A 25,308-nucleotide genomic window follows, 5' to 3' on the forward strand; every position below is an offset into this window, starting at 1 on the left:
AACCTGGTGAGAGCACCACAAGTTACCCCACCCTGGGTTCCCCTAGGTGTCTAGTTTTCAGAAATGTCCAGGTTTGCTAGCTTTTCCTAGGTGCTGGATGAGCTAGAGGCCAAAATCCACAGCTAGGCACTTTGCAAAAATAAGGTCAGTTGGGAAAATGTGATATGTCCACGTTGTGTTTTGGGGCATTTCCTGTTGCGGGCACTAGGCCTACCCACACAAGTGAGGTACCATTTGTATCGGGAGACTTGGGGGAATGCTGGGTGGAAGGAAATTTGTGGCTCCTCTCAGATTCCAGAACTTTCCGTCACCGAAATCTGAGGGAAAAGTGTTTTTTTGACAAATCTTGAGGTTTGCAAAGGATTCTGGGTAACAGAACCTGGTGAGAGCCCAACAAGTAACCCCCTCCTCGATTCCCCTAGGTTTTTAGTTTTAAAAAATGCACAGGTTTGGTAGGTTTCCCTAGGTGCTGGCTGAGGTAGAGGCCAAACTCCACAGCTTGGCACTTGGCAAAAAACACGTCAGATTTCAATGGAAAAATGTGATGTGTCCATGTTGCATTTCCTGTCGCAGGCATTAGGCCTACCCACACAATTGAGGAACCATTTTTATTGGGAGACTTGGGGGAACACAGAGTAGCAGAACAAGTGTTATTGCACATTGTCTTTCTCTACCTTTTTTCCTTCCAAATCTAAGTCAGTGTGTAAATAAATACGTCAATTTGAGAAATGTTCTGTAATTCACATGCTAGTATGGGGATCCCAGAATTCAGAGATGTGCAAATAACCACTGCATATCAACATCTTATCTTGTACCCATTTTGGAAATACAAAGGTTTCCTTGATGCCTATTTTTCACTCTTTATATTTCACCAAATGAATTGCTGTATACTCGGTTTACAGTGAAAACCCATTGCAAGGTGCAGCTCCTTTATTGGCTCTGGGTAACTGGAGTTCTTGATGAACCTACAAGCCCTATATATACCCGCCACCAGAAGAGTCCAGCAGACGTAACGGTATATTGCTTTTGAAAATCTGACATCGCAGGAAAAAGTTAAAGAGTAAAACGTGGAGAAAATTGGCTGTTTTTTTTCACCTCAATTTCAATATTTGTTTATTTCAGCTGTTATTTTCTGTAGGAAAACCTTGTAAGACCTACACAAACGACCCCTTGCTGAATTCAGAATTTTGTCTACTTTTTAGAAATGTTTAGCTGTCCAGGATCCAGAATTGGTTTCACACCCATTCCTGTCACTAACTGGAAGGAGGCTAAAAGCACAAAAAATAGTTAAAATGGAGTGTATCCCGGTAAAATGCCAAAATTCTGTTGAAAAATGTAGTTTTCCAATTCCAGTCTGACTGTTCCTGAAAGCTGAGAAGATGGTAATTTTAACACTGCAAACCCTTTGTTGATGCCATTTTCAGGGGAAAAAACACAAGCCTTCTTCTGCAGCCCTTTTTTCCCCATTTTGTTTTTAAAGAACAAACTTTTTGCTCTATTTTGGCTAATTTCTTGGTCTCCTCAAAGGGAACCCACAAACTCTGGGTACCTATAAAAACCTCTAGGATGTTGGGAAAAAAAAAAGGACGCAAATTTGGAGTGGGTAGCTTATGTGGACAAAAAGTTATGAGGGCTTAAGCGCGAACTGCCCCAAATAGCCAAAAAAAGGCCTGGGACCTGAGGGGGAGAAGGCCTGGCAGTGAAGGGGTTAATACTGTTTTTGTTTATGTTGTTATAGTATATTTATTTATATGTGCGAAAGAGAACATGTGATTTAAAGTTTTCCGATGTAGGGATAAAATACATTGGGTACTACAAACCCTACAAAGTAGATACTAACTTGGTAAAAATGAAGTAAAATACTGGGATATAACAATTTACAACCATTGGTCTTGCGTAGAGCCATGGTCAGGTGTAATACTTTGCAATGGTGAATGGAGTAAGCGCAGTGTTGTGATTTGATGTGGATAAGTGTGTTGTACTAGGCTGGTTTCGGTGGCTGTAGGTTTTGAAGTGGTTGGGTGCATTTTTGTGAGTTTAGAGTAGAGTGATGTGATTATAAGCGGTCCACAGCAATGCAAATAATGGAATGTTTGGATGTTCTGAGAGTGGTGTGAATTAGTCTTTTATGGACTGAGATGTGTTGTGTAATGTACCACATCTTGTTGCGTGGTGTGGTGCATAGGATGTGGTACAGAATGTAATGGCTTTAGCACATTTGTTTTCATGCCTGTAGGACATGCCATGGCACATGATGAGGAAGGTGGTGACTGAGATGGAATGTGTGAACCCACTTAATCAGTGAACATAGACAAAATTGACACAACAAATAGGATATGTCTAAGTTGTGCTTTGCTGGCAGCAACGCTGTTTGGTCTTTTTAAGTGAAGGCAGGGGGCAGGAGAAAGAGAAACAAGAGAGAAAGGATGGGAAGGTGGAAGAGGCTGAGAGTAATGGAAGGAAGGAAACTAGAGGGAAAAAGAGTGAGCAGGAAACAAGAGCTAGAAATCAGTCCTTACTTGAGGATTCCCAGTGGCAGGTACAGACTAGGATCTAGTTACCACAGCCACACCCATTGTGGGTGATCTAGCATGATGGATCAGTGTCTACTTGTCCCATCACAGAGGTACGTCTATGTGTTCAGGACTCACATGAGGATTCCAGGAGGAAAGTACAGAGAATTGAGTTGCCATAGCCACACTCATTTTGGATGGCTGATATGTAGATTGGTGAGAGGATATACATTTTCTGTTGAGGAGGCAAACTTGGGTAACCATATCATTTGGAACTGTGTGTGTGCATGATGGTGTCGGAGACTGTGTCTAATGTGTACTGATTATGTAGGGTGAAGTGTGAATTTACCTCGGTATAGGTCCGATGTTAATGGGGCAATGCCTTGAAATCTAAAATACTTTTAACTGTGTTGGTTGCATGATGATGCCTGGAGTTATCCCTAATCCCTAGAGTTCAAGTAGAAAAAGAGTTGAATTAAAATTGATATAAATGTGCCCGTTGGGTGGAAAATGTCTAGCCAAAAATCTGTAAAGGCTGTTAAACATGACTAGAGTACTGGGGCTAAGTTGGTAAAGGTGAAGACAACACAACACAATCAGAACACTGGCAAAAGATTTTAGAATCCTACCAACGCTGCCATTTCAGCTGTCTCTGGCTTCATGCCAGTGCCCTGAATTTAAAATACATACTAGCTCTATGTACCAAGCATTCTGTACTTGCCTGGTGTTCACAAGAATATTCTGCTGCTCTATCTTCATTCCAGGATGTCTGGGTCAATTCCAGTTTCCAGAATATTTAAAAACATCTTTTTAGTTCTAAGGTTCTAGTATAGTAGGCATCTGAAGTTACAATTCTGCCATATTCCTAAACCCCAGTTCACAGGCCATATTCATCAAACCTGTGATTCCACTGAATACTCTCTCACCTGGAATAATTCAAATTCACCAGATCAGTTATTGATAAAATATAGGCCTATGAAGTTTGCACCCCACAAGAGATTGTAGTGAGCACCCTCATCCCCTACCCCACAGACTACTTGCAGACACTTGGGGCTAGTCTGGCCCCTAAATGGCTTCTACCATACTCTGCGACTGTGCTCATTTCAAAGTATCTCTAGAATCTGACTCGCTGCATCTTGATGGCCGCAATTGTGCTGAAATAAAGTTGGAGTTTAACCAAGGCTTATATTCAACAGTTAGTATGCAAATTGAGGCAAATAACCCACCATAAAAAATCGTCTGCAAACAAACAATGTGTCACGATGTATTCATTTGGCACAAAAAGATTCATACCAACCGTTGAAGTACAAATCCAATAGGAAACAATGGGATTTATATTTGGGCGGGGGACATATCTGTCTGATGTGACGCAGTAACCCGTCCACAGAAATCTAAATCAGGCCCATAGTCACTATTAGCTTTGCATTCCTTGTTTCAATCTTCCCAGCGTTTGAAGATATCCGTGAGATTGCCTGCCGACCCAACCAATCCCCCTTCTCCTCTTGTTTTGTTTTGGTTTACCTAAGAAACCTGTGTATCATTGACACAGAAACCAACGTATTACTGGCCATCCTGGTCTAGGGTTGACTGCAGGTTGAATAGCAGTTCTGGCTTGTATACCTTCCTCACTGGCCTCTTAACAAAAGCTAAGTCTGAGGACATAAATCAAGGGTAGTAAAACACATGTGACTGTTGCAGATTACTTGGGCAAACCTAAAATCTTTTCAGTGATAGCAAAGACTGGTAGCAGTAGCAGACCCTGGTCAAAAGCAAAACACAGAGCAGTCAGAATCTCAAGCTATTCATTTATTTTCCTACGTTCTGTTAAAAAAACAAAGACCACCATGCAAATACAGAGGAGCAAATCTTTTGAGGAGCTGGCCAAAACCTAATGTACCTGGCATCCCTTGAGATATAATATCAGGAACCAGTGCAATCTAAAAGCAGCAGAAATGTGACTCTGAATGGCAGGAATTCATGTGTCACCCCTGGGTTTAAGAGAAAAGGCAACTAGCTGGGAGACTTAGGGCCAGATGTAGCAAAGCGTTTGCTACTCGCAAACGGCGAAAAACGCCGTTTGCAAGTCGCAAAAGCCTCACCGGAATGCAGAAATGCATTTTGCGAGTCGGATCCGACTCGCAAAATGCATTTCTGACTCGCTAATAGGAAGGGGTGTTCCCTTCCTATTAGCGACTCGCAATGCTATGTATATTCATTTGCGACCGCGATTGCGGTCGCAAATGAAGGCGCAGTTACCATCCACTTGAAGTGGATGGTAACCCAGGCGCAAACGGGAAGGGGTCCCCATGGGATCCCTTCCCCTTTGTGTCTGGCACAAAAACTAATTTTTCAGAGCAGGCAGTGGTCCAATGGACCACTACCTGCCCTGAAAAATACCGAAACAAAAGGTTTCGGTTTTATTTTCAAAGTGCAGCTCGTTTTCCTTTAAGGAAAACGGGTTGCACTTTGAAAAAAAAAAACTGCTTTATTTAAAAGCAGTCACGGACATGGAGGTCTGCTGTTCCCAGCAGGCCACCATCCCCGTGAGTGCCCTGACTCTCTATGGGGTTGCAAATTGCGACCCACCTCATTAATATTAATGAGGTGGGTCTTTGCGACCCCATAGAGAGTCGCAGACGGTGTCTGAGACACCGTTCTGCATAGCAAATTGCGAGTTGCAATTTGCGAGTCGGAAGGACTCGCAAATTGCAACTCGCAATTTGCCACCTACCTACATCTGGCCCTTAGTGATTTCGAAGAAGGACTGCATGCCCTTTCAAATGAGGATAGGTACTCCAAAATAAATGACAAAGCCTTGAACAGACCCCTGTTGAATACATTGAGTACAAACGTGTCACAAGACAGGAAACCAATAAAATTTGATAATCAACAGACAAGACTGAAACTTCGGAGGACAGGATCCAAAGGCTTGCTTCAGATTAACTCCTTCCATTACTTCTCTCTGCTCAGGTTAACTCCTTCCACTGCTCATTGTTACTTGGGGTTTTAGCTTTGGCAACATTAGTCTTTGTGTAATGCCAATGAAGTGCATTATCTTTTTTGTAAAAGTGGAAAAGGAGAGGGATGTCAGGTAGACAAAAGACCAGAGTTCACACACAAAGTATGCTATCTTGTGAAAAGTATTTACATGGATAGCACACTTCAGGTGTGAAAGCTCCACTTTTTTAAAGTAAAAATAAGATTTGGCTTTAAAATGGAACATTTTTGTTTCAGAAGATTAGGTAGGGTTTGTGCCCAAGACAGAAGCTTCATGCAGCACACTGCAGAGTGCTGCCTGATGAAGGACGATATTTGGAAGGCCTCACCTTGCGTATGTCGTAGACTGCACTCTCAGTTCGCTCCTTGCTGCGGCAGGCTAGTATGATGCGTGCTCCTCTCCGAGCCAGATCAACCGCAGTTGCCTTACCAATGCCTGTGTTCCCTCCTGAGAAAGGAGAGAGGGTTAAAATATGAAATGTGCCATTGCCTGTAGAATAAAAAGGACAATAATGTCAAGTTTCACTCCCAACAGCCCCGATTGAGCAATTGAGAAGGTGACTGGGAGTGGTGGGAAGGGTTAACATCATGTAGTGGAAAGGAAGGGTAGAAATGAAGAAAAAGTAGGAAAACTGAAGAATGGAAAGTATTATCAAAGAGACAAAAATGAAATATTATGAATTAGTCAGGTGATTGTTAGTAGTGTGCACCACTGAACTTTTAGGTGGTTTCTAATTTTAGCCCTTTATAAGTTTGCACAGTTTCCTGATGTAGATCTGCAAAGTGTTCTCCCCAGTATGTGGAGAAGTGTGGCACAATGGTTAGAGCAGCAGACCCTGGTGCACAGATCTGGCCCGGGACCAGGGTTCAATTCCCACCTCGGCAGGTCTTGGGCTCAATTCCCTTAGACCAGATACTTCTCGCCTCTGTGCCTAATCTAATTATTGGGTCGCACTCTGGGCAATAGCTTACTTAGGGCCAGATGTAGCAAACTGTTTGCGACTCGCAAATGCGTGTTTGCTATGCAGAAATGCATTTTGTGAGTCGGAACCGACTCGCAAAATGCATTTCCGAGTCGCAAATAGGAAGGGGTGTTCCCTTCCTATTTGCAAGTCGCAGTGGTATGCAATTAATGGATTCGCAGTTACCATCCACTTGAAGTGGATGGTAACCCACTCGCAAACGGGAAGGGGTCCCCATGGGACCCCTTCCCCTTTGTGACTGGACCCAAAATTATTTTTCAGGGCAGGCAGTGGTCCAAGGGACCACTACCTGCCCTGAAAAAATCCGAAACTAAAGGTTTCGGTTTTTTTTTTCTAAGTTCAGCTCGTTTTCCTTTAAGGAAAACGGGCTACACTTGGGAAAAAAAACTGCCTTATTTAAAAGCAGTCACGGACATGGAGGTCTGCTGTTCCCAGCAGGCCTCCATCCCCGTGAGTGCCCAGAGTCGCTATGGGGGCGCAAATTGCGACACACCTCATTAATATTAATGAGGTGGGTCTTTGCGACCCCATAGCGACTCGCAGAAGGTGTCTGAGACAAGTCGCAATTTGCTAGTTTCCTACATCTGGACCTTAATCTCCACAACTGCCCTGCCAGTGCTTGGATGCCTGGGGTTGCCAGGAGTGGGTACCTCCCAAGGAAAAGCCAGGAGGGGTTCCACAGTGGTAGGCATACAGCGCCTTGAGACCCTAACGGGTGAGTAGTGTGCTATACAAGTGCAAAGTTTACATTTTATTGCAGGATCAGTTTCTCCATGCAAATGATTTTCACTCAATAAACTGCTACTTTCCCTTTACTTTTTGCAGACCATTAAGGGCCGAGTTCACTAAGAAAAAAACACAGCAGATGTGTACTATTTCCCTTGTGTAGAACTGTACATAATACACAATTCAGCAGAGAGGGACAGGCAGCTGAATGTGCAAAAGCATGTTTCTTCTATTTACTTTCTTTCTGGGAGGGGAAATAATTTTGGGCGCTCACAACCTTACAAGGTAACAGTGTCCTTTTCAATCCACTTTGCACCCCTTGCAGTTGACTTTTTGGTGCACATTTCTTCACAATTGTGATGAAGCAATTGGTAGTAGTAAAACCCCTTACACCTGCCAGGAATTTATTTGTGCTAGGCATGGCAATGGATATTTCTGGCAACAAACATGCTTACAGTCGAAAATATCCTTGTGAATTGGGCCTGTGGTGAAGCAAAGCTTATGATGACCTACTTTGTTAGTGTTTATTTAGAATTTTTGTGACAAACTGTATCAAAAGTCAAAAGCAATATATGAAGGTGGCAAAGCAAAAACTCTACAACCTACAGTAGTTTTCCGTAGAACTTCTGCAATTTTGCACATCCCTAGTTATTGCGTTGTATTAGAATGAGGAGTGAGAAGTAAGTGAGGTGGGAAATGAAAATAGACTCGCCACACTGCAAAGCTTTAACAGAAATGCTGCATTGATATTAATTTTAAAAGGTGCTCAATGCAATGTGGTGTAGACCTAACAAACCCTAACCAGTGAGTTGAGGCAGGTGTGCAGAGCCATACGTATCACAACAATGTATCCTATAGCCTATATCCAATAACTTTATTTATTGGAATTGAGGAAGAAAGAATGAAATGCAACCCACAGAAAGGTTATTTGTGCCTTCCATATGAAAGCCAGTGTGTAAGAAAGACATTGTGCAAAATGCCCTCTGAATCACATGCTAGTATTGGTACTAACAAATTCCGAATTGTAGAAATATCCACTGCTCCTCAACTCAGTATCTGGTGTGCATTTTAGAAATACATAGATTTTCTTCATACCAATTTTTCACTCTTCATATTTTACCATGTGAACTGCTCTACACTCGGTACACAATGAAAAACCAAGGTGCAGCTCAATTGTTGGCACTGGGTACCCTGGGTTCTTGGAGAACATACAAACCCTATGTATGGCAGTCCATGGACCACTGCACTCGCAGTTGGATCGCCACAACTTTGCCGTTATGACTGCCACATCACGATGCTGCTAATCGAACCAGCAGCACACTGCCACCACCACCAGGATCAGAGATCCCGACACGTTGGCAGCATTGCAAGTCTTGGTCAGCCACGGCAGTGCTGAGTTCGGCACCACCGTGCTGATTATGACTTTCCTTTCTGCCAGCCTTTCCATGGAGGGGACCCCACCACAGAAAGGCCAGCAGAAAGGCTGGCGGAAAGGCTGGGACTGCCCAAGCCTACGGTTGCATAAATTTGTTGTAATCTGAGTTACAACTTGTTGAGACTCAGCTTATGTAAGACTAGGTCAGTTCACAAAATAAGGTCTCTGAATGGGTAACAATATAAACTACTGCTTGAGTATTAGTGAGATAGGTAACAATTTGTGAGTAACTCTGATTAGTGTCATTCACTGATATTGTGGACTGCTAGGGTAAGCAGACCATGTCTGTGATCCCCCCCTTTTTTTTTTAAAATACAGCCCGTTTTCCTTAAAGAAAATGGGACTGCCTTTAAGAAAAGACGTTTAACTTTTCTTTTGAAAGTTTGTTTAAGAGTGGGCAGTGGTCCCTGAAACCACTGCCTATTACCCACCAAACATTTGTTTTTCATTCCACAGTGGACCCCTTTCCTTTCGCGAAAGAGTTATCACCCCAACTCAGGACACAGTAACTTTTCTATGTTTTGCAACCAGGTTATGACAACAAAACATTAATACACTGCATACCAAAATAGTATTTGGAAAGGATGCCCGCACCAAGCCCCTTTGAAATAACGGTTCGGTATTCAGGGTCTCAACCCTATTTTAGGAGTCAGTAAAGTGGGATTAGTAAATAGGAATAAACATTTCACAGTTGTAAATTCAGACTAGTATTTGTGACCAAAAATGATTTGTATAACTGATCCATGGTGTGCCAGGAAATAATATGATTGAGATTGAGGGAACTGTAAATGATTGGGTGTAGATGAACATTTGCAAACAAGGGTAACTGTGAGTATCAAGGTGGGTGTAGGTGATTGACTGCGGGAAGCTGCGAGTGGTGAACTGTAAGTTGTTGAGAGCGGTGAAAGCTGAAAATAGCTGGGATTCTATAGATGACAGATTGAGTGACAGGAAGCTATAATTGTTTGTCTGACTAGGAGAAATACAGAGGGCCTGAGAAGTTGTGAGATAATGGATATTGTAATAAGTAATCAGTTGGAATAAAAGATCTGAGTGAGTGGTTCCATATCAATATAACTGTGACTGGTAGAAGAGGAATGCTAAGAGTCACAGTCTGTGGATGAGATGGTGTAATAAGCTACATGTGGATATATAAAAGAATGCATGAGTAAGGACTTCTATCAGTGATTGCATCTAAGGTGGGGAAAGCTGTATGTGGTTCGGCAATTGAGGGCACTCATGTTGTAAATGACTTTTATGTAAGTGAACATATTTAAATATTTAATTGACAGGTTCAAGGTGAGTCGCTAAGGGTAGGGAAAACATGTAATTTAGGAAAGGTACAGGATGCTTTGAATGAATAAGTATTCCTATGTGAGCATTTAAGGGTAAGAAAATGTATAATTTAGATTAGACAGGACTGAGGTAAGGAAAACAGAGTTAGTCATCACGTGTCTGTTGGCTAGGGAAATTAGGGCTAAGAGGTGTGAGAAGATGAGCAGCTATAGATGAGCAGGTCACAGCTTTGCAATAATGTACAGAGATGAGTGTGTGCTGTCTAACTTAGGAGTATAACAACGGAAGGACTGGAAGGATACCCTCTAGTACAAATACCTATGCCTAGGGAAATTAAAAATCATCCCACATATTGCATGCATTTTGTGTACTGCCACATACATGCAATGTGTGGATTGTTTGAAGAAATTAAATCATTATCCCTTTTTGTTGCCTACTTCAAGGAGGGAGTATTGTTTGATGCAAAGCCTGCCCTGCCTATCTTAGTAGATCTAGTTTTGTGCCCAAAACTGAGTGGACACACGATATTCAACTTACACCCAAGTAACTCCTCTTGACGCAAAGGACTATTTGTGCTGAGAAAAGTGCATTTTCCCATGCAAAACACCTTCTGTGTTAGAAACTTAATGCCCTTGTAAGACTTTGTGTAGCTTTACACCACTGTACATCTTTAATAAACCTGGGCCTAAATCGGGCAGAGTATTATGCAAGAGGTGCTATTTCCCTGTGCACAGTTGAAGTCACCACCATCATGCAACACTTCCAAAAGATTCACACTGCCATTGTTTTCGAGTTTGTGCAAAACAGACAGTTTTCATGGATTACTGCACTGTGCAACTTTTAGTAAATCTGCCCTGACATGTCCCGTTCAGACAAAGCCATCTGGTAGGCCTAAATTTGGTTTGGATCGAGAGTGTTCATCAATGACTAGTTTGTGAAAATGAGTCTTACTGACAGGTGTAGAGACAGAAAGTTCATGCATTAGTGTCTAAGTTTGGGTCCAGGGAACTAGGCCTAGGCAAAATGTAATGATGCAGGCATAATTTACGGAATTTAGAAAAACTTGTATTACACTGTTACCGGAAAATCTAGAAATGCTACTACTACACCACTTTGCATAATTGCATGCCATTTGTGGTAAAAATTTACCACAAAAGTGCAATTAGCTGTACAAAAACACTGCAAACACAGTGGTACAATAAATTCTAATGGATGTTGTTTAAAGTACTTGTTTAAATGCATCCTCACTCCAAAAACTGATGCAAGGACACATTTTGCACAAATTTGCAGTGTGTAATTACGCATAATGCTGCATAATTTTGCAATAATTTCACACAACTATGCATTAGAAAATTTCATATACCCCTAGAATCGATGTTTTGTGAGTTTGGTCTGTGTTTTGCTTTTCTGCAGACTAAGAAGAAATACACAAATACTGAAAGGAATTTCTAGTATGCAACTCTCTCATTCCTAGAAACACATTTATCAAGGCACTTTGCAAGGTTTGAATAAAAAGGTCAATTATGTACAACACGAGTGCACATTTGAAGAAAGTCACCGCAGTGAAATAAAAGTGTACTGCTTTACTTTAAACTGAAAGGAAACACGAATAAAAGGAATTCCACAAATGCGGAGCTTTTAGTCTGAGTAAGAAATGTATTAAAGCACTGTTTCAGGTTTGAATAGAGGAGGCATGCAACAACACAAATTCACAGCCGCAGAATAATAATGCTCATAAAAACAAACAATGAAAATACACTACTTTAATCATGGATTATATATCAAAATATACCCTGATTATATAATCATACACAATGCAAAGCTAGAAATAATAATCAAAAACAATTCATCATCATGGGGCTCGCTTGCTTCATCTCCTTGCCTGCAACAGGCCGTGAACCCAGTCGACCGTGAAGAAAGAACTACCCTAAAGGAAGTGGCTGGTGCAAAGGTGTCACTTTCCCTCCTGAGTTCAATATTTTCACAGTCGTCTCGTTACCTCCTCTTATATACTTTAAACAAGCCGGAGAGGAGACTTCTAGAAAGCTCCCCCACCCATCCAGTGAGTTGTTGTTGTTCAAACGCTGGCCAAAGCAGATTGGGTTTGAGAAGGGCACATTGAAGATTGGTCACACCCCAACGTGCTCTTCCAAGACCAAACCGTTCCTTGCCGTACCATAAACATCATCCTGGTACATCCTTATCTAACTCACACCCGTCCATGTTATGTTCTACCCCTTGATAAGAAAGATCACGAAGAGTGAAAGCATGAGCGAAAAACACATTGCATAACCTGTGTGCTGAAAAATACCTGCATCTCCAACGTGACGGTGGCTGAAGCTAAGTTAAGCACAAAATGGAGTCTGTAATCAGATAAGACCTAGTGGTCACCAATGTGACGGTGTGGGAAGCTAAGCTAAGCACAAAATGGAGTCAGTGGTCAAGATGGAACAGTGGTTAAATACAGATATTATTACCGTCTGTGAGTTGTTATAGCTGGTGGTGTGGTAATCTAAGTATGTCTTGAGGCTCTTCAGAAGGTCTGCCTAACTATTGTTGTGAAGGCTTTTTAGTGATGTCTGTGGGCACACTATTATAGCAACTAAGCCTGCTGCCTGTGCCCTTTAGCCTAGTAACGTCGTATTTTATTTCATTTTTATTCTTTTAGAAATGGCCACATCTGTGGTGATATTTTATTTTCCTTTATCTTGCTGTCCTTTCGCCTAGGAGCATTTACATTTCTTAGCACAACATTCTTTCACTCTATGCTTTTTCCAAGGATGCAATAAGATAGTATTGTCAGCACAAGTGGTATAGTGCGTCTCTAACATTCACAGAAACATACATGGGGACACTCTCTCAGAACATCAATTGTTTTATTATAAAAACATTTCCCTGCCCCGTGCACGTTAGAGGGAGGTGCCAGCCAGATAACCACGATTGCACACTGTCTGACTTTGTTACAGCTGCTCGCTGAGACCGCTGGTTCCCTGGCAATACTATCATGCTCAGGTATGGGGAATGATGTGTTCCAGGGGGATCCTGCAAGGCGGATTAGGGTTATCCTGCTGTGCTGTAACACAGACAACTAGTAACGTAGGTAGAAATCATATATCTCGCATAGTGATAGTATTTTGGGACTTTTCTTGTGGTTCACTTTTCTTGTAACCATTTTGCTTCTAGTATGTTTTATCATCCTAGTTATTGCATTTCATGTTGTTTTATCTAGGATGCAGCTGATTCAATAAATCTTATTGAATCATGCCCTGCCTCTGTTTGTCTTTGCATGTGTGAGACGAATGTAACTGAGAGAAAAGGATGAGATCCGATCCACTGCGATTTCGCTGAGAAGTCATAATGTCATGTGCCTGGTTGCCACAACTCATCCCTGTTCTTGGGCAGTTGTCACACGGTGTGAGATTGGATTCAGTTCCCTACAATTTAAGTGATGCTGCTGCCCAAATCCTGCATCCTCATTGGTACAATGAGAGCCAACGCAACACTATAACCTTGGAACGGCGAACAGGCAAACACGTAATTGTGCATGCAATTATTTTGGCCTTGGTTTGCGCTATTAAGTCACTTAAAATCTGGACACACATCACTAGGAACATTTTGTAAATGTGCTTGTATTTTCATCTGCTTTTAGTGTAACCCACGGGTAGTGCCTAAAACGTTTTGCATTAAATAAAGGCTTTGATGTTGTTGAAACAGAGAGGAATGTTTATGGTGCTTGACTGCATGCTGAGAATGTGTTCACATTTCTCACAGATGTACAAAAGTTGAATGGGAACAACAGAGAACAGTGTTTTGAGGGACAGGGTCTCATTCTTATGCCTCGTAGATGCAAACACTTTGAAGCAACTTGAATTTATAGTGATGCAAAAGTCTGGACTGTTATACACATTTACAACTATTTAAAAGCACATGCAGTAAAATAGCGCAAAGATCACTTTAATTATCAGGGAGTTCTTTTGTTGTTTGCTTCTCATATTTCGAATGATTGCCCGTCAAATATCTTTTGACAATAGCCAGTGTTTAATTTGAAAAATTAAGTGCCATGGGCCCTTTGTTCAAAGGCTGAGGTGCCGAAAACCAAGGCTGCTAGTAACTATTCCACATGTGCCTTTAATCCACCACCAGACACTTCCTGTACCTTTATCTCACTGTTGCTTTTTCGCCCCTGCATTCTCACTTTTTCCCTGTTCTTCCACCTTCCTCTGTCTCCTCCTTTCCCACTTTTGTGTTTTTCTCTCTCTTGTTCGGGATCAAAGCCTGTTGAGGAAACATAAGTGCAGGTCCTCAAAAATGTGTGCTGGTATGCCGCACCTACAACCACCGGCTCAAATTAAGCACCGACAGTAGCTGTTACTAATTAACATGCTTTTAAAACACAGGTTCTCCAGCTTTTTAATAATGCACATATAATGAGATGCTTGACACCCTGACAACCTGATTCATTTTTGCAATATTACCACAGCCTAAAACTAGGAAGCAATACCCAATCCTTTTCGCTAATCACTGATTAACTAATATTGATAAAAGGGCAAAATAACCAATCCATTTCATTTTGATGATAGTATCATGCCTAAATACAAAGCCCTACAAGTATACTTATAACAGAGATACAGTTTGGCAGCAATCTTTCTAGAACAAACGACAGGTCAAATCCCACAGAATGTTTGCATCAGGGCAGCAGCTATTAGTGCAGCAGATGCAGTGGCACCAGGTCAAAGGGCGTGGGGGGGCCTACCACACAATATGCATGGCTATCTTTTATCTTGCTTGCATTAGGACCCATGAAACGTGTGCTACATTACTTGTATTCAGAATTATCAGATTCTCCTTAAAGTCTATTACTTTTGTTTAAAGGATCATTGTCCTCTAGGCGAGATACCATTTGCACCAACTGATTATGTGTTACAGTAAATTGTAATTTTGTATCTTAAACTATCCTCCTTTAGTATGCCTGAGCATCTTACAATTACTCCCATCAATTTATCAGTAGCATCCACTTGCAGTCACATGCACCTGCATCTCATTCATAGACCTCCATGCAGTTCAGAACCCAATTTATAACTCCCTTTTGACTGAGCACAAATATTTACTGAGAAAAATGCTGGATTTAAGTGTAAATGCAATTACTCCTGCTTAACTTTACACCAAAACTGCGTGGAATTATGCAGGAGCAAATCCGACAGAAGGGAGATAGGTGGTCTTCGTAAGGTATAAAGGAGTACACAGTTTGGTTGGGTGATAAGGAGAATGTAACAACCCCAAGCTTTGTGTGGGTTTAGGAAAATGCTTGCCTAGTGTAGAGAAATGTTTCCCTATGGAGGAAAAAAAACAAAAAATGGCTTCTTCTGGTGCAAAATGTTACTGTATGTACAGTTCCACTTCGGAAAAATTACTATAACCAAGCAGTATTCATTAGAAAATTGCTACCAGTTCAGCAGCTGAAAAGCTCTCCAGTCTCCAATCTCATGGTGGCCATTGACGCACTAACTCACTGACATACCCATTCTTACCACACCCATTCAGCCATCCATATGCTTTTTATTTATCCAGTCAATTGACCTTTTATTCACTCACCCATTCACAGTCTCAAACACTCTGACTCGTTTTGACATTATACCACTCAATAATTAATGTAAATATACCCATAAAAGCACCAATCACTGAAAAACGCCTTGTTTGAAAACTAGACAAGCCCAATAAATTGGCGTTGCCAGCCAGCAGACTGAGCACGCTAGCCGGTACTGCAATCACTCCAAACAGTTGAGACAATAAACCAAATCAGTGGGTGAAGAGGGCTAGTAGTCGTTATCCTCATGTACAAAAAAAATTATAACAAAAAAATTAAAAGAATTCACCCTGAAAGCCACCCTGGACAAAGTGACACATCTGCTGGCCAATATCAGCTGTCATAAAAAAAAGCAAAACTAAAAACATCATTATTTGACACTTTTTCTCTCCTGTGGGATTTTCCAAAATATGTTTGTCACTTCCAAGCAAGTCCCCCACCAAAGCTTGCAGCAGCAAGAATGGTATCTTCTTGCTTGCTGAAAGGGCTGCTGAAGATGCTATTGTTTTGTACCTTGCAGCATCACATTTGGCGAAGTTGAAAAGAAATCCAGAGTAGCATATCACCTGTATCTGCAACTGTACAATGCCCTTAGAGAAAATGTCAATATTGCAAAATGACATAGAATGTGCAACATAGTTTCCAATCTTAGTTTGCAAAAGTTGTATTTCCATCCAGCATACTTGTCTGCCTTGATGTATAAATTCATACTCCTTTGCCTCTTAATTTCAGCTGCACTGCCTAGAGTGCTCCAATTTCTTTATAATTAATATAATGGTTTGAGCATTTAACAAGATATGTGTTTTACCAGTTATTAAAAAGGAAAAGTGTGAAATAAAACTATAGCTATATCAATAAGTGACTTATTTTGCAGAAAGCTCATTGAAGTGCATGCCATGCTAATTTGCACATAAAAGAAAACTTATTTAATACTTAATGTGTTAATTGTGCAGGAAGCAGCCAACAACTATAAAATCATGCAGCAGTTACATTTTTTAGAAACAAAATAAAACAAATTGGTGGACATCCGCCTCAAGTAATCAGCTAATCATTCTTAAATCTTCAAGAGCAACTCATCTTATGAAGTAATTGGATACTCATTTTCAATCATTCTAAAATCATCAGGAACAACCTTGTGAAGTTATCAGATACTCATTGCCATCTCATCCTCAAAACATCAGGTACAAGTTTTTAAGCTTCGCTGATGACTTCAGAAGCAGGATGATGTGTGATGAAGTGAAAATGACTTCTAATGTAGTTGGATGATCATCCAATGACTCTAGGATGGCTTCTAAAGACATGCTTTTTGAGAGGGTGGCAGCCCTTGAGCAAACTCAACAAACCCTCATCCGGAAAAATTGACGATGGTGAAAACTGCAGCGGACAAAACAACCTGCTCATCAGAGCAATCAGTTCGTCCATTTCGGATTCTGAGCTCCCAACTTATGTTGAACTTACCCACCCTTCACTCAACTCCTGCACACTTGGAACTATTATTACATCGCACTCACATTATTATAACATCGTACTCAGATTTTCAACAAAAGTGCAACCTAACTCTAAATGTCCTGACCAGAATTCATTTTTATAAGAAGTAGGAAGAGATTTTCCAAGCTTCTCGTAAACAGAGCATCATCGACTACAATGATGAGAACATTCAGATCGATCAAGATATCTCAGTGAATACCCTAACGAAGCGGAAAGAATTTTAAAAGGGGGACGGACCATCTGAATGAACATATAGGGGTTCCCATTGCGTCTTCTTTTTACAATTCGGCGTAAGCGCTGCACAGCATACACCCAAGAACAGGCTGAGACTTTCCTTCATCTTCTGACTCATGGTAACCCCTCCTCTCTCCACTGTACTCCGAGTTGGAGGCAACAAACAACACGTAAATTGCTTTGCCAGAATGGTGACCTCCAATATGACAGATGATTAATTAAATCTATGATCTTCATTAGGACTTCGCCCCAACCCAGGACACTCTCTGGAGACCTACCTAACCCTAATTGTGTGCTGCATGAGTCCTGGCCTGATAATTCATAAGTGAGTTGCTCTGCCAGACTTTTATTTTCTTTTTTGTTTTTACCCAGATTACTGTTCTTATTTAGCATGTTTCTGATAGACGTCTTGCACTGTGAAATTAGGTTTTTTCCTCTGGCTGAAACTGCATTACTTCTTTTTCTATGCATATGTGACTGATGCTTTGTCTATTGGATTTTGCTCACTTAAGCACATTGTGTTTGATTGCCCATCAGTTGAGTTAATTAATGGAAAATACTGATTATCCTATTAGCATCCACCATGAGGATAACAGAAATTCACACTTGATCAATGCTGATACCATGCGCTATCTTGCAGTCAGCTAAAAACACTGATTTGAATGGTAGACAAATTGTATTCAGTGATATGCTCATTGTATTACTTGTTTGATCTAGAGGAACATAATAGAAGTAGTTCCCCCCCTCCAAAAAAAAAAAATATATGTATATAGCTATATATATCAAAGAAAATGCCACTCCTCACAGGCATTGAAAAGACCGCACTCCAAAGTTTCAGATGCAAAGCAAATTTAAATTTTCAATGCCTGTGAGGAGTGGCATTTTCTTTGTTATAAAATAACGGCTGCCTAATATATTTATATATATATACATATATATATATATATATACACACACACACACACACACACAAAACAGTACTCCTTATGGCGCGCTATTTCATGCTGGTGCAGTCTTGAGGAATGGACCCTTCCTCCTAATTTTTCCAAAACAAACAGTTGATACCAACTGCAACACTGCACTCCAGGAGAATTTTTTTTTCTCTTTTCTTTATTTGCAGTCAAACAAAGTCACCAACCATCACCACCAACGCATTTAGACCTACTGGTCTTGCCCACAGGATACTGTTAAACGTGTGCAGAACAACTTTGAAGGACAGTCAATAGCTTTTTTAAGAAGGCATTTTCTATTCTTTGTAGGGTGCCAGTATTTGCTTAACTCCAGAGACCTGCACTATAACAGCAACAGAAAGAGACTTGCTCCTGTAAATAGTGATGATTGTGAGGAGTAAATGTATTAGAGGTTGCAAAATTATACCCTTGTTCCATGGCCCCAGACATCCTCAAAATAGTGAGGGCTTGGCGTGGTTTCCTATTCCGGTCGGTCTGTAAAAACAGACCAGTTGAACTTCTAAAATTCACTACCACAGAGTCACCCTGAAATATTTTGCACCCCATCCCCACCTTAAGTACATGTTCTATCATTATTATAAAACTTTGTAGAGGAGATGTGTATGGCCCAGCTCTTTGGCCAGCTAATGTACAGTTTTATTCTTCGACTCGCACCAGTTCTCCGATTGGGAAAAAGGGAAAGGACATCTAAAAACATAAGTGTGTAGCCTCATGAGGTAATTTCATTGACCCTCACACATGTGCTGGAAAGGAGCCAACCATACTTGAGGCCACGCCAAGTACCTATGGAGAGAATACCATACTGATGTTAAAATAACTGTGCCATCAAACCTATACATTCGGCTTTTTGGCTTACCATAACCATAGGATCTAGTTATTTGCTTTATCGTTGCCCTTGAATTCTGAACCCTGAATATGCCATTTGTCACCTAAATTGGTAAACTTATCTTTGAATTCTTAACACACTCATCCAGTTTACGTAAAGCAGTTTCAAAGGTTGTTAATCAACTCACCACAGATGCACACATACCCCTTATGGAACTCTCAAAAGATGCTAAACAGGTATCTAATTTCTCAGAGAACGAAAAAGAAATGTCCTCCTTTCCAATAAAGCCCAAATGACAATTACTGTGCGCTCACAACCTGCCAATCTCGAACTCCACACTGCGTCGAGGAACACCATTCAGCTCACCCCTCCATCCCATTCCATAACCAGAAAGAGGCTGGCACGCCGAATAAAAAAATACAAAAAGAGGGATTCAGGTCCTGAATATCTTGCTTTACCGCATCCCACCATACATTTTATTCAAACGCCAACAAAGGTTAACAACGTTCACTTTCAAAAGTGAGAGGGTTAACAGAGCAAAGCTTACAAGTCCAAATATTTTGCCTAATTAGATGCTCTAAAAGAATTTTTAATGCTTGAAGCCACCTAATGTTTCAAAAGTTTGAAGCTTACAAGTGAAACCTTTATCACAGTGTGAGAGGTAACGCTGATCAATTCTCATAACTCTTTGCTCTAAGAAATCTGATTTTGATCCAGTTGTGGCAAAGAAGTTACAGGTGCAACGTAGCAACAAAGGGCACTTCACCATTATAAGTTTGCTCACCCAAGCCAGACGATTTAATGTTTTGCCTCAGTTTAAAAGTTTGACTGCAACTAACTGTACATTTTAAATCAAGTACACAATTTAGTGTTTGTTTGGAAATCAGAAAAGCAAACTTTACTTCTTCTAAGTACTTGTCAAACACATCAGATGGCAAACAAAACATCTCATTTAAGGAGCCTAGCAGGATGCTGGGTTTTTATTTACATTAAGTATTGCTGGGTACAATTAAACATGAGACTGTAGTCATTTGCAAACTGCAAGTTACAAATGGTGTTTTCCTACTTATATTTTGTTAAGGTTAGCTGCCTTATTTCCAGGCTTAGGAGCAGATTTATTGAAAGTGGCGCTGCACCTTGCGCCCCGTAGCACCCCTCCTACCGCCACCATGTGCGCAGCTGTATTCCAGATGCGGCGCACCATGGCGCAGGGTAGGGGGCAATAGCGTCAAAATGTTTGGCACTATCGATGTACTGTTCAGAGTTAGTACCAAAATGTTGGCGCTAATCCTGAACAGTACATCGGGGCCCATTGTAAACAATGGTGTACCCCCTTTTAATGCCTGCTCTGAGCAGGCGTTTAAAGTGCTGAAAAAAATGATGCAAAGAAATTTCCATCATTTCTTTGCGCCATTTTTTCGCCCCTCCCACCCCAACGGGGAACGCCCCCTTTGCATACATTATGGATGGTGCATGCATAATGTAGTGCAAACTGTTACAAAGTGGAGCAATGCATACATCGCTCCACTTTGTAAATTTGGAGCAGGGAAAAGGCCACCTTAGCGTAAAAAAAATGACACTAAGGCACTGCTAAAGAGGAGCTAGGCCCTCTTAAATTTGTGCCTTAGTTTATGAAAAGTGCATCCTACTCCTTAACGGCCTGAACAGAGAAGAACCCACCTTTGTTCCCCCTTAAATCAAAGGGTCAAGGATCTAGCTTCTGTAGACAATTGCAGAGATCGCTCCAATCCAAAGGGTTGAAAGTTAGATTGAACATAATGAAATGCCCTATGGATAATGCAAGAGCCTTTAAAAAGAATTGTTTTACAAATGGACAGACACTGTAGCGCATCAAGAAATGGCCAGATATGCATGCATCTATACATACCCTAGATAATGCATGCTGCCAAAATATGGATCAGATGCAATCTAAAACTCAAACTTTAGGAGCACCCAAACACAGCGCTTTCCAATATTCCAGCAGAGATAAAACTGGCCTGGAAAGAGGTCCAGAAAAGGCCATGTTTTCCCCAATTTCATTAACATTTTATGCTATTAGCTTGTGGCCTGAAGGCCAGACTATTGCCTACAATGATCACTACATTGTTTATCGCAGAGAAAGGAATTGGTGGGATGGGAGACTGGAGAGGTTTTGGAATGGGGAGATACCTAATCATGGGGGGCACTAGCTATAGGGCCAAAAGTACTAGGAGCCTCTGAATATGGGAATCTCAGACATGTCTGTGCTCAACTTCACACCAGTTTCCCCCATCTGGTCTTCCACTACCCAAGGGCCATCAAAGTGACTAATTAGCTGTGACTAATCAGCATAGTCCTTAATGTGAACTTATGTAAAATTTTACATGATACAAAACTACTAACTTTACAAGCTGTGAAAGGAAAATACATAAAATAAGGAGAAAAGCCGAAAACAATTTGAAAACCTGACTTGAACTAGTACATAAAGGTTTTGTTATATACTACCACGGAGGTTCGAGATTACAAGTAAACATGAAGAAAACAGAATAGGGAATGCAATGAATTTAAAATATTTTTCTTAGAATATCTAGGTGGGCTTTCTTTTGGGCATGAAAATATCCCCTAGCAAAGTCTTCTTTTCCAGCTTGACGGCAATACGTGCAAATGTTCTAATGAAAATGGTTTTGAATTTGGCTGTGCTGACAGCAGCAATGTAAATTCCAGGTCAACAAAAGCAGTAATGGCGTCAAAAGAAGGCATTTATCCTAGATCGCTGTAAAATGTACATACAATAAACACTACTTTCCGCACCACTTTGGGGGAAAATCCCTTAAAAAACAAGTTGCAATACAGTAGGATGCATAGTACTTCTGGTAACTGCAACTGAAAAGATAGACCACCTAAACTACCACAGAATTTTACGGAGTTAAGCGAGCGTAGTGGATGAGCGGGGATAGGGAAGCGTGTGTTCCAAAGGTTGTGTTCAGGATGGACGTACACACTGAAAACACAGTCTCTAAGTCATGTGGGACGCCTTCAGGAAGTGCACACAGATAGTCGACTAACCTGTGATGACCACTGTCTTCCCTTTTAGACTGCGCGCATTGTGGCACCGTGGCCCCCTGAAGAAGTTGTAGTAGATGAAGACGTAAGCCCCTAGGGCCAATCCGGTGCCCAGAAGGATGGTCTCCATCACTGCCACTATCACTTCCCTGGTAACTATTTTGCAAAGTCTGAGTGTACTCCCAGGAGCAGCGGCTCACACTTCCTGGCTACTACGGAAATTAGGCTCGATGTCGGGCGGATACATTACAAGTTATATTCCCCGAAAACCAGCAAATCAACCTGCTGGGATAGATGCAGCGGATCAACCTCGGGATTGCTAAAAAGTAGCAGCCCACATTCCACGCAAACCAGGGGCGGATGCACAAATAGAATATACACGCCCCTTCCTATCTGCTAAGATTGCTGCTGGGTCCGAGAGACTGCTGAACTCGAATATCCTGTTTCTGCATAGACCCGCCTTTTCACGCGTATACAGTCTACTACTACAGAGGCCGACGCGGCCCAAGCGAAAGAAGGCTCTGCACCTGCGTTTCGCTGTTCACCGTCCTGGCAGTGTACCTACAGTGTACCCTGTGGGGAAACAGGAGCGTGTGCGCACTTCGCAGATATCTCCGAGTCCACTGAGAGGCTGCGTGTTGTTGTCCAGAAACAATAGCTGTTTTTCCACGTAGTTTTATTAGTTTCATCGTTTTATACACAGAATAAATAACCAACATTACAATTCCAATAGGTCTGGTTTATAAATTAACATTTTACTTTGTTGGTCAGTTTGGGCACTCATCACTTTATTACCCCAACCACAACAAAACTAGCAAATTGAACAAACATTGAGAAATAATGTAAACAAATACCTGTCAACAGTCTTTTGACACACAATTCCACTAACTACTTGCTTTAACACACTAATAGGAGGAACCCGGAACAGGTGGTTGAAGAGATATGCAGCTGTATTCCTGCAGCTCAGAAGACAAGCACAGGTACAAATCAGGTAAGTTTCCTCAGCATGCATCATCATCTTGGGATGCAATGATATAAACAGTACCTCACACATACCCCTTTACAAAATAGAAAATGAACATATGGGCAAGAAAAGCCCTGCACATAACTGTTGTAACATCATGCAAACAGATCCTCACGATAACCTGGAGAAACAGCGATTCTTTCACAAAGGAAACATGTTCAGACAATAAACAGAGCCCAAAAACACAGCACGCAATCAAACCTCCAGGCAACAAAATCGTTTGGGTGTCCAGGTGAACAATGCTTCAGCACAGTTTCCTGATCCTGAACCATGGAAACTTCTTTACTTCCAACCCTGTACTGTTACCGTCGCACAACGTGTGATCCCATGCAAAGACAGTCTGTTGTCATTTCCTTCAGAATAAATGATGTTGCACCAATGCTTGATGGAGAGTTGCTTTATTCTAGTCTATAGTAACAGCACCAGGAAGCAACTGACCCGCAATCAAATCATGACATTCCATACAGAATGTAGAACACTTCTACTTAAACATTCTGTTGTAACACTATATGTAATGCACCACTAAACATCTTCCCCCTCTCAACAAACGAATTACTAACTTTCCAATAGACATAAAACTTTACATAAATCCAGCCCATATATGATCTTGAACAATATAACTACTTACAGATAAACCAAATGGCATTATTATCTGATGAAATTATAACTCAAAATAAGTATGATTCTGACTGATTATATAAAATTCTACAAAGTAGAATACTTCAAAATATCTCCAGATTCATTTTCCAGTGTTGTGTTAGAAATGAGGTCTCTAGTTGGCAGAGTTATACACCCCTGTCCAAGTAGGGACCACAGTTCTAGTAAGGGTAAGTCACAACACAATCCAAATTATCCTGTGCCCACCCTCTGGAAGCTTGGCACTGAGCAGTCAGGCTTAACTTAGAAGGCAATGTATAAAGTATTTGTGCAATAAATCGTACAGTAACACAGTGAAAACACCACAGAAAGACACCACACAGGTTTAGAAAAATAGATAATATCTATCTCAATAAAATAAGGTCCCCCTTTAAGCCCAGTCATGTCTGCCAGGGTCCCTGTGGGGGGTTATCAGTCCTTTGTGTGAGGCCAGGCCACTAGTCTTTTGAAATGTAAGTGTGAGGCCCTCCACCCTTCCAGCCCAGGAGAACCCATTCAGTATGCAGTTGAATGCAGATGTGACTGAGTGTCCTGTGTTTTTGGTTGTCTGGGTGAAATGTACAAGGGAGCTTGTACACACCAGACGTAGACTGGAGACAGGCTGTAAGGCACAGATGGTATTAAGTGCTGAGAAATGCCCACTTTCTAAAAGTGGCATTTCTAAAATAGTAATATTAAATCCAACCTCATCAATAAGCAGGATTTTCTATTACTATTCTGGCAATACTAATTATGACCTGGTTACTCATTCCAGATCAGAATCTACCGCTCAAAAGTATATGAGGGCAGTCCCAATGCTAGTCTATGAAAGGAGCAGGCCTCACAGTAGTGGAAAACAAATTTATGAGTTTTTTACTATTAGGACATATAAAACACATAAGTACATGTCCTGCCCTTTACCTACATAGCACACTGCCCTATGGGTTACCTAGAGCCTACCTTAGGGGTGACTCATATGTGGCAGAAAGGGAGTTTCAGGCTTGGCAAGCAATTTTAAATGCCAAGTTGAGGTGGCAGTGAAACTGCACACACAAGCAGGGGCGGCTCCTCCATGGGGGGGCGAAGGAGCATTGTCTCCCCCCGCCAGCAGCCGCAGCTGCAAATCCTTTATAAGGAAACAATAATAAACAGTGTTTATTATCGTCTGCTTGTAAAGGGGCGGGGCCACGGGGTGACGCTTGCTCAGAGTGCATGTGTGTTTGTCCAGCCATCTCTGGCCGACCCAACACACAAGCAAAGAGGGCTGTCTCCAGCCCAGCAACTGTGTTGCTGGGCTGGAGAGAGCCTTCACAGGCTCCCAGTCTGCCTGGGGGCACCCTGGCTGGGCACTCCCAGTCAATCCTGATGCTGCTCTGGGCAGCGTCAGGATTGGCTGCAGGGCAGGCTGGGAGCCTGTGCCTGCCTGCAGCCAGCAGAGGAGCAGGACGTGGCGTGGCTTTAAGGTAAGTTTATTTTTTAATTACATTTTATTAATATATTCTTCCCCCGCCACCCTCCTTGCTCCCCCGCGCGCATGCCACGTGCCCCATCCC

General features: G+C 41.6%; 1 protein-coding gene across 1 annotated transcript in view; it reads right to left on the reverse strand.

Moving 5' to 3' along the window:
* The window catches only part of LOC138285816 (dehydrogenase/reductase SDR family member 13-like), a 131,837-nt gene extending 109,309 nt beyond the window's left edge, over positions 1–22,528 (reverse strand). Inside the window, exons 1-2 of the mRNA XM_069226213.1 lie at positions 22,099–22,528; positions 5,840–5,958 (exon numbers count right to left, since the gene is read on the reverse strand). Coding sequence (XP_069082314.1) covers positions 5,840–5,958; positions 22,099–22,225 — 246 coding nt within the window. The 5' untranslated portion in view covers positions 22,226–22,528. The remainder of the gene's footprint in view (positions 1–5,839; positions 5,959–22,098) is intronic.
* Positions 22,529–25,308: the final 2,780 nt, after the last annotated feature.

The sequence above is a fragment of the Pleurodeles waltl genome, chromosome 3_1, assembly GCF_031143425.1.
Source record: "Pleurodeles waltl isolate 20211129_DDA chromosome 3_1, aPleWal1.hap1.20221129, whole genome shotgun sequence".
Lineage (NCBI taxonomy): Eukaryota > Metazoa > Chordata > Amphibia > Caudata > Salamandridae > Pleurodeles > Pleurodeles waltl.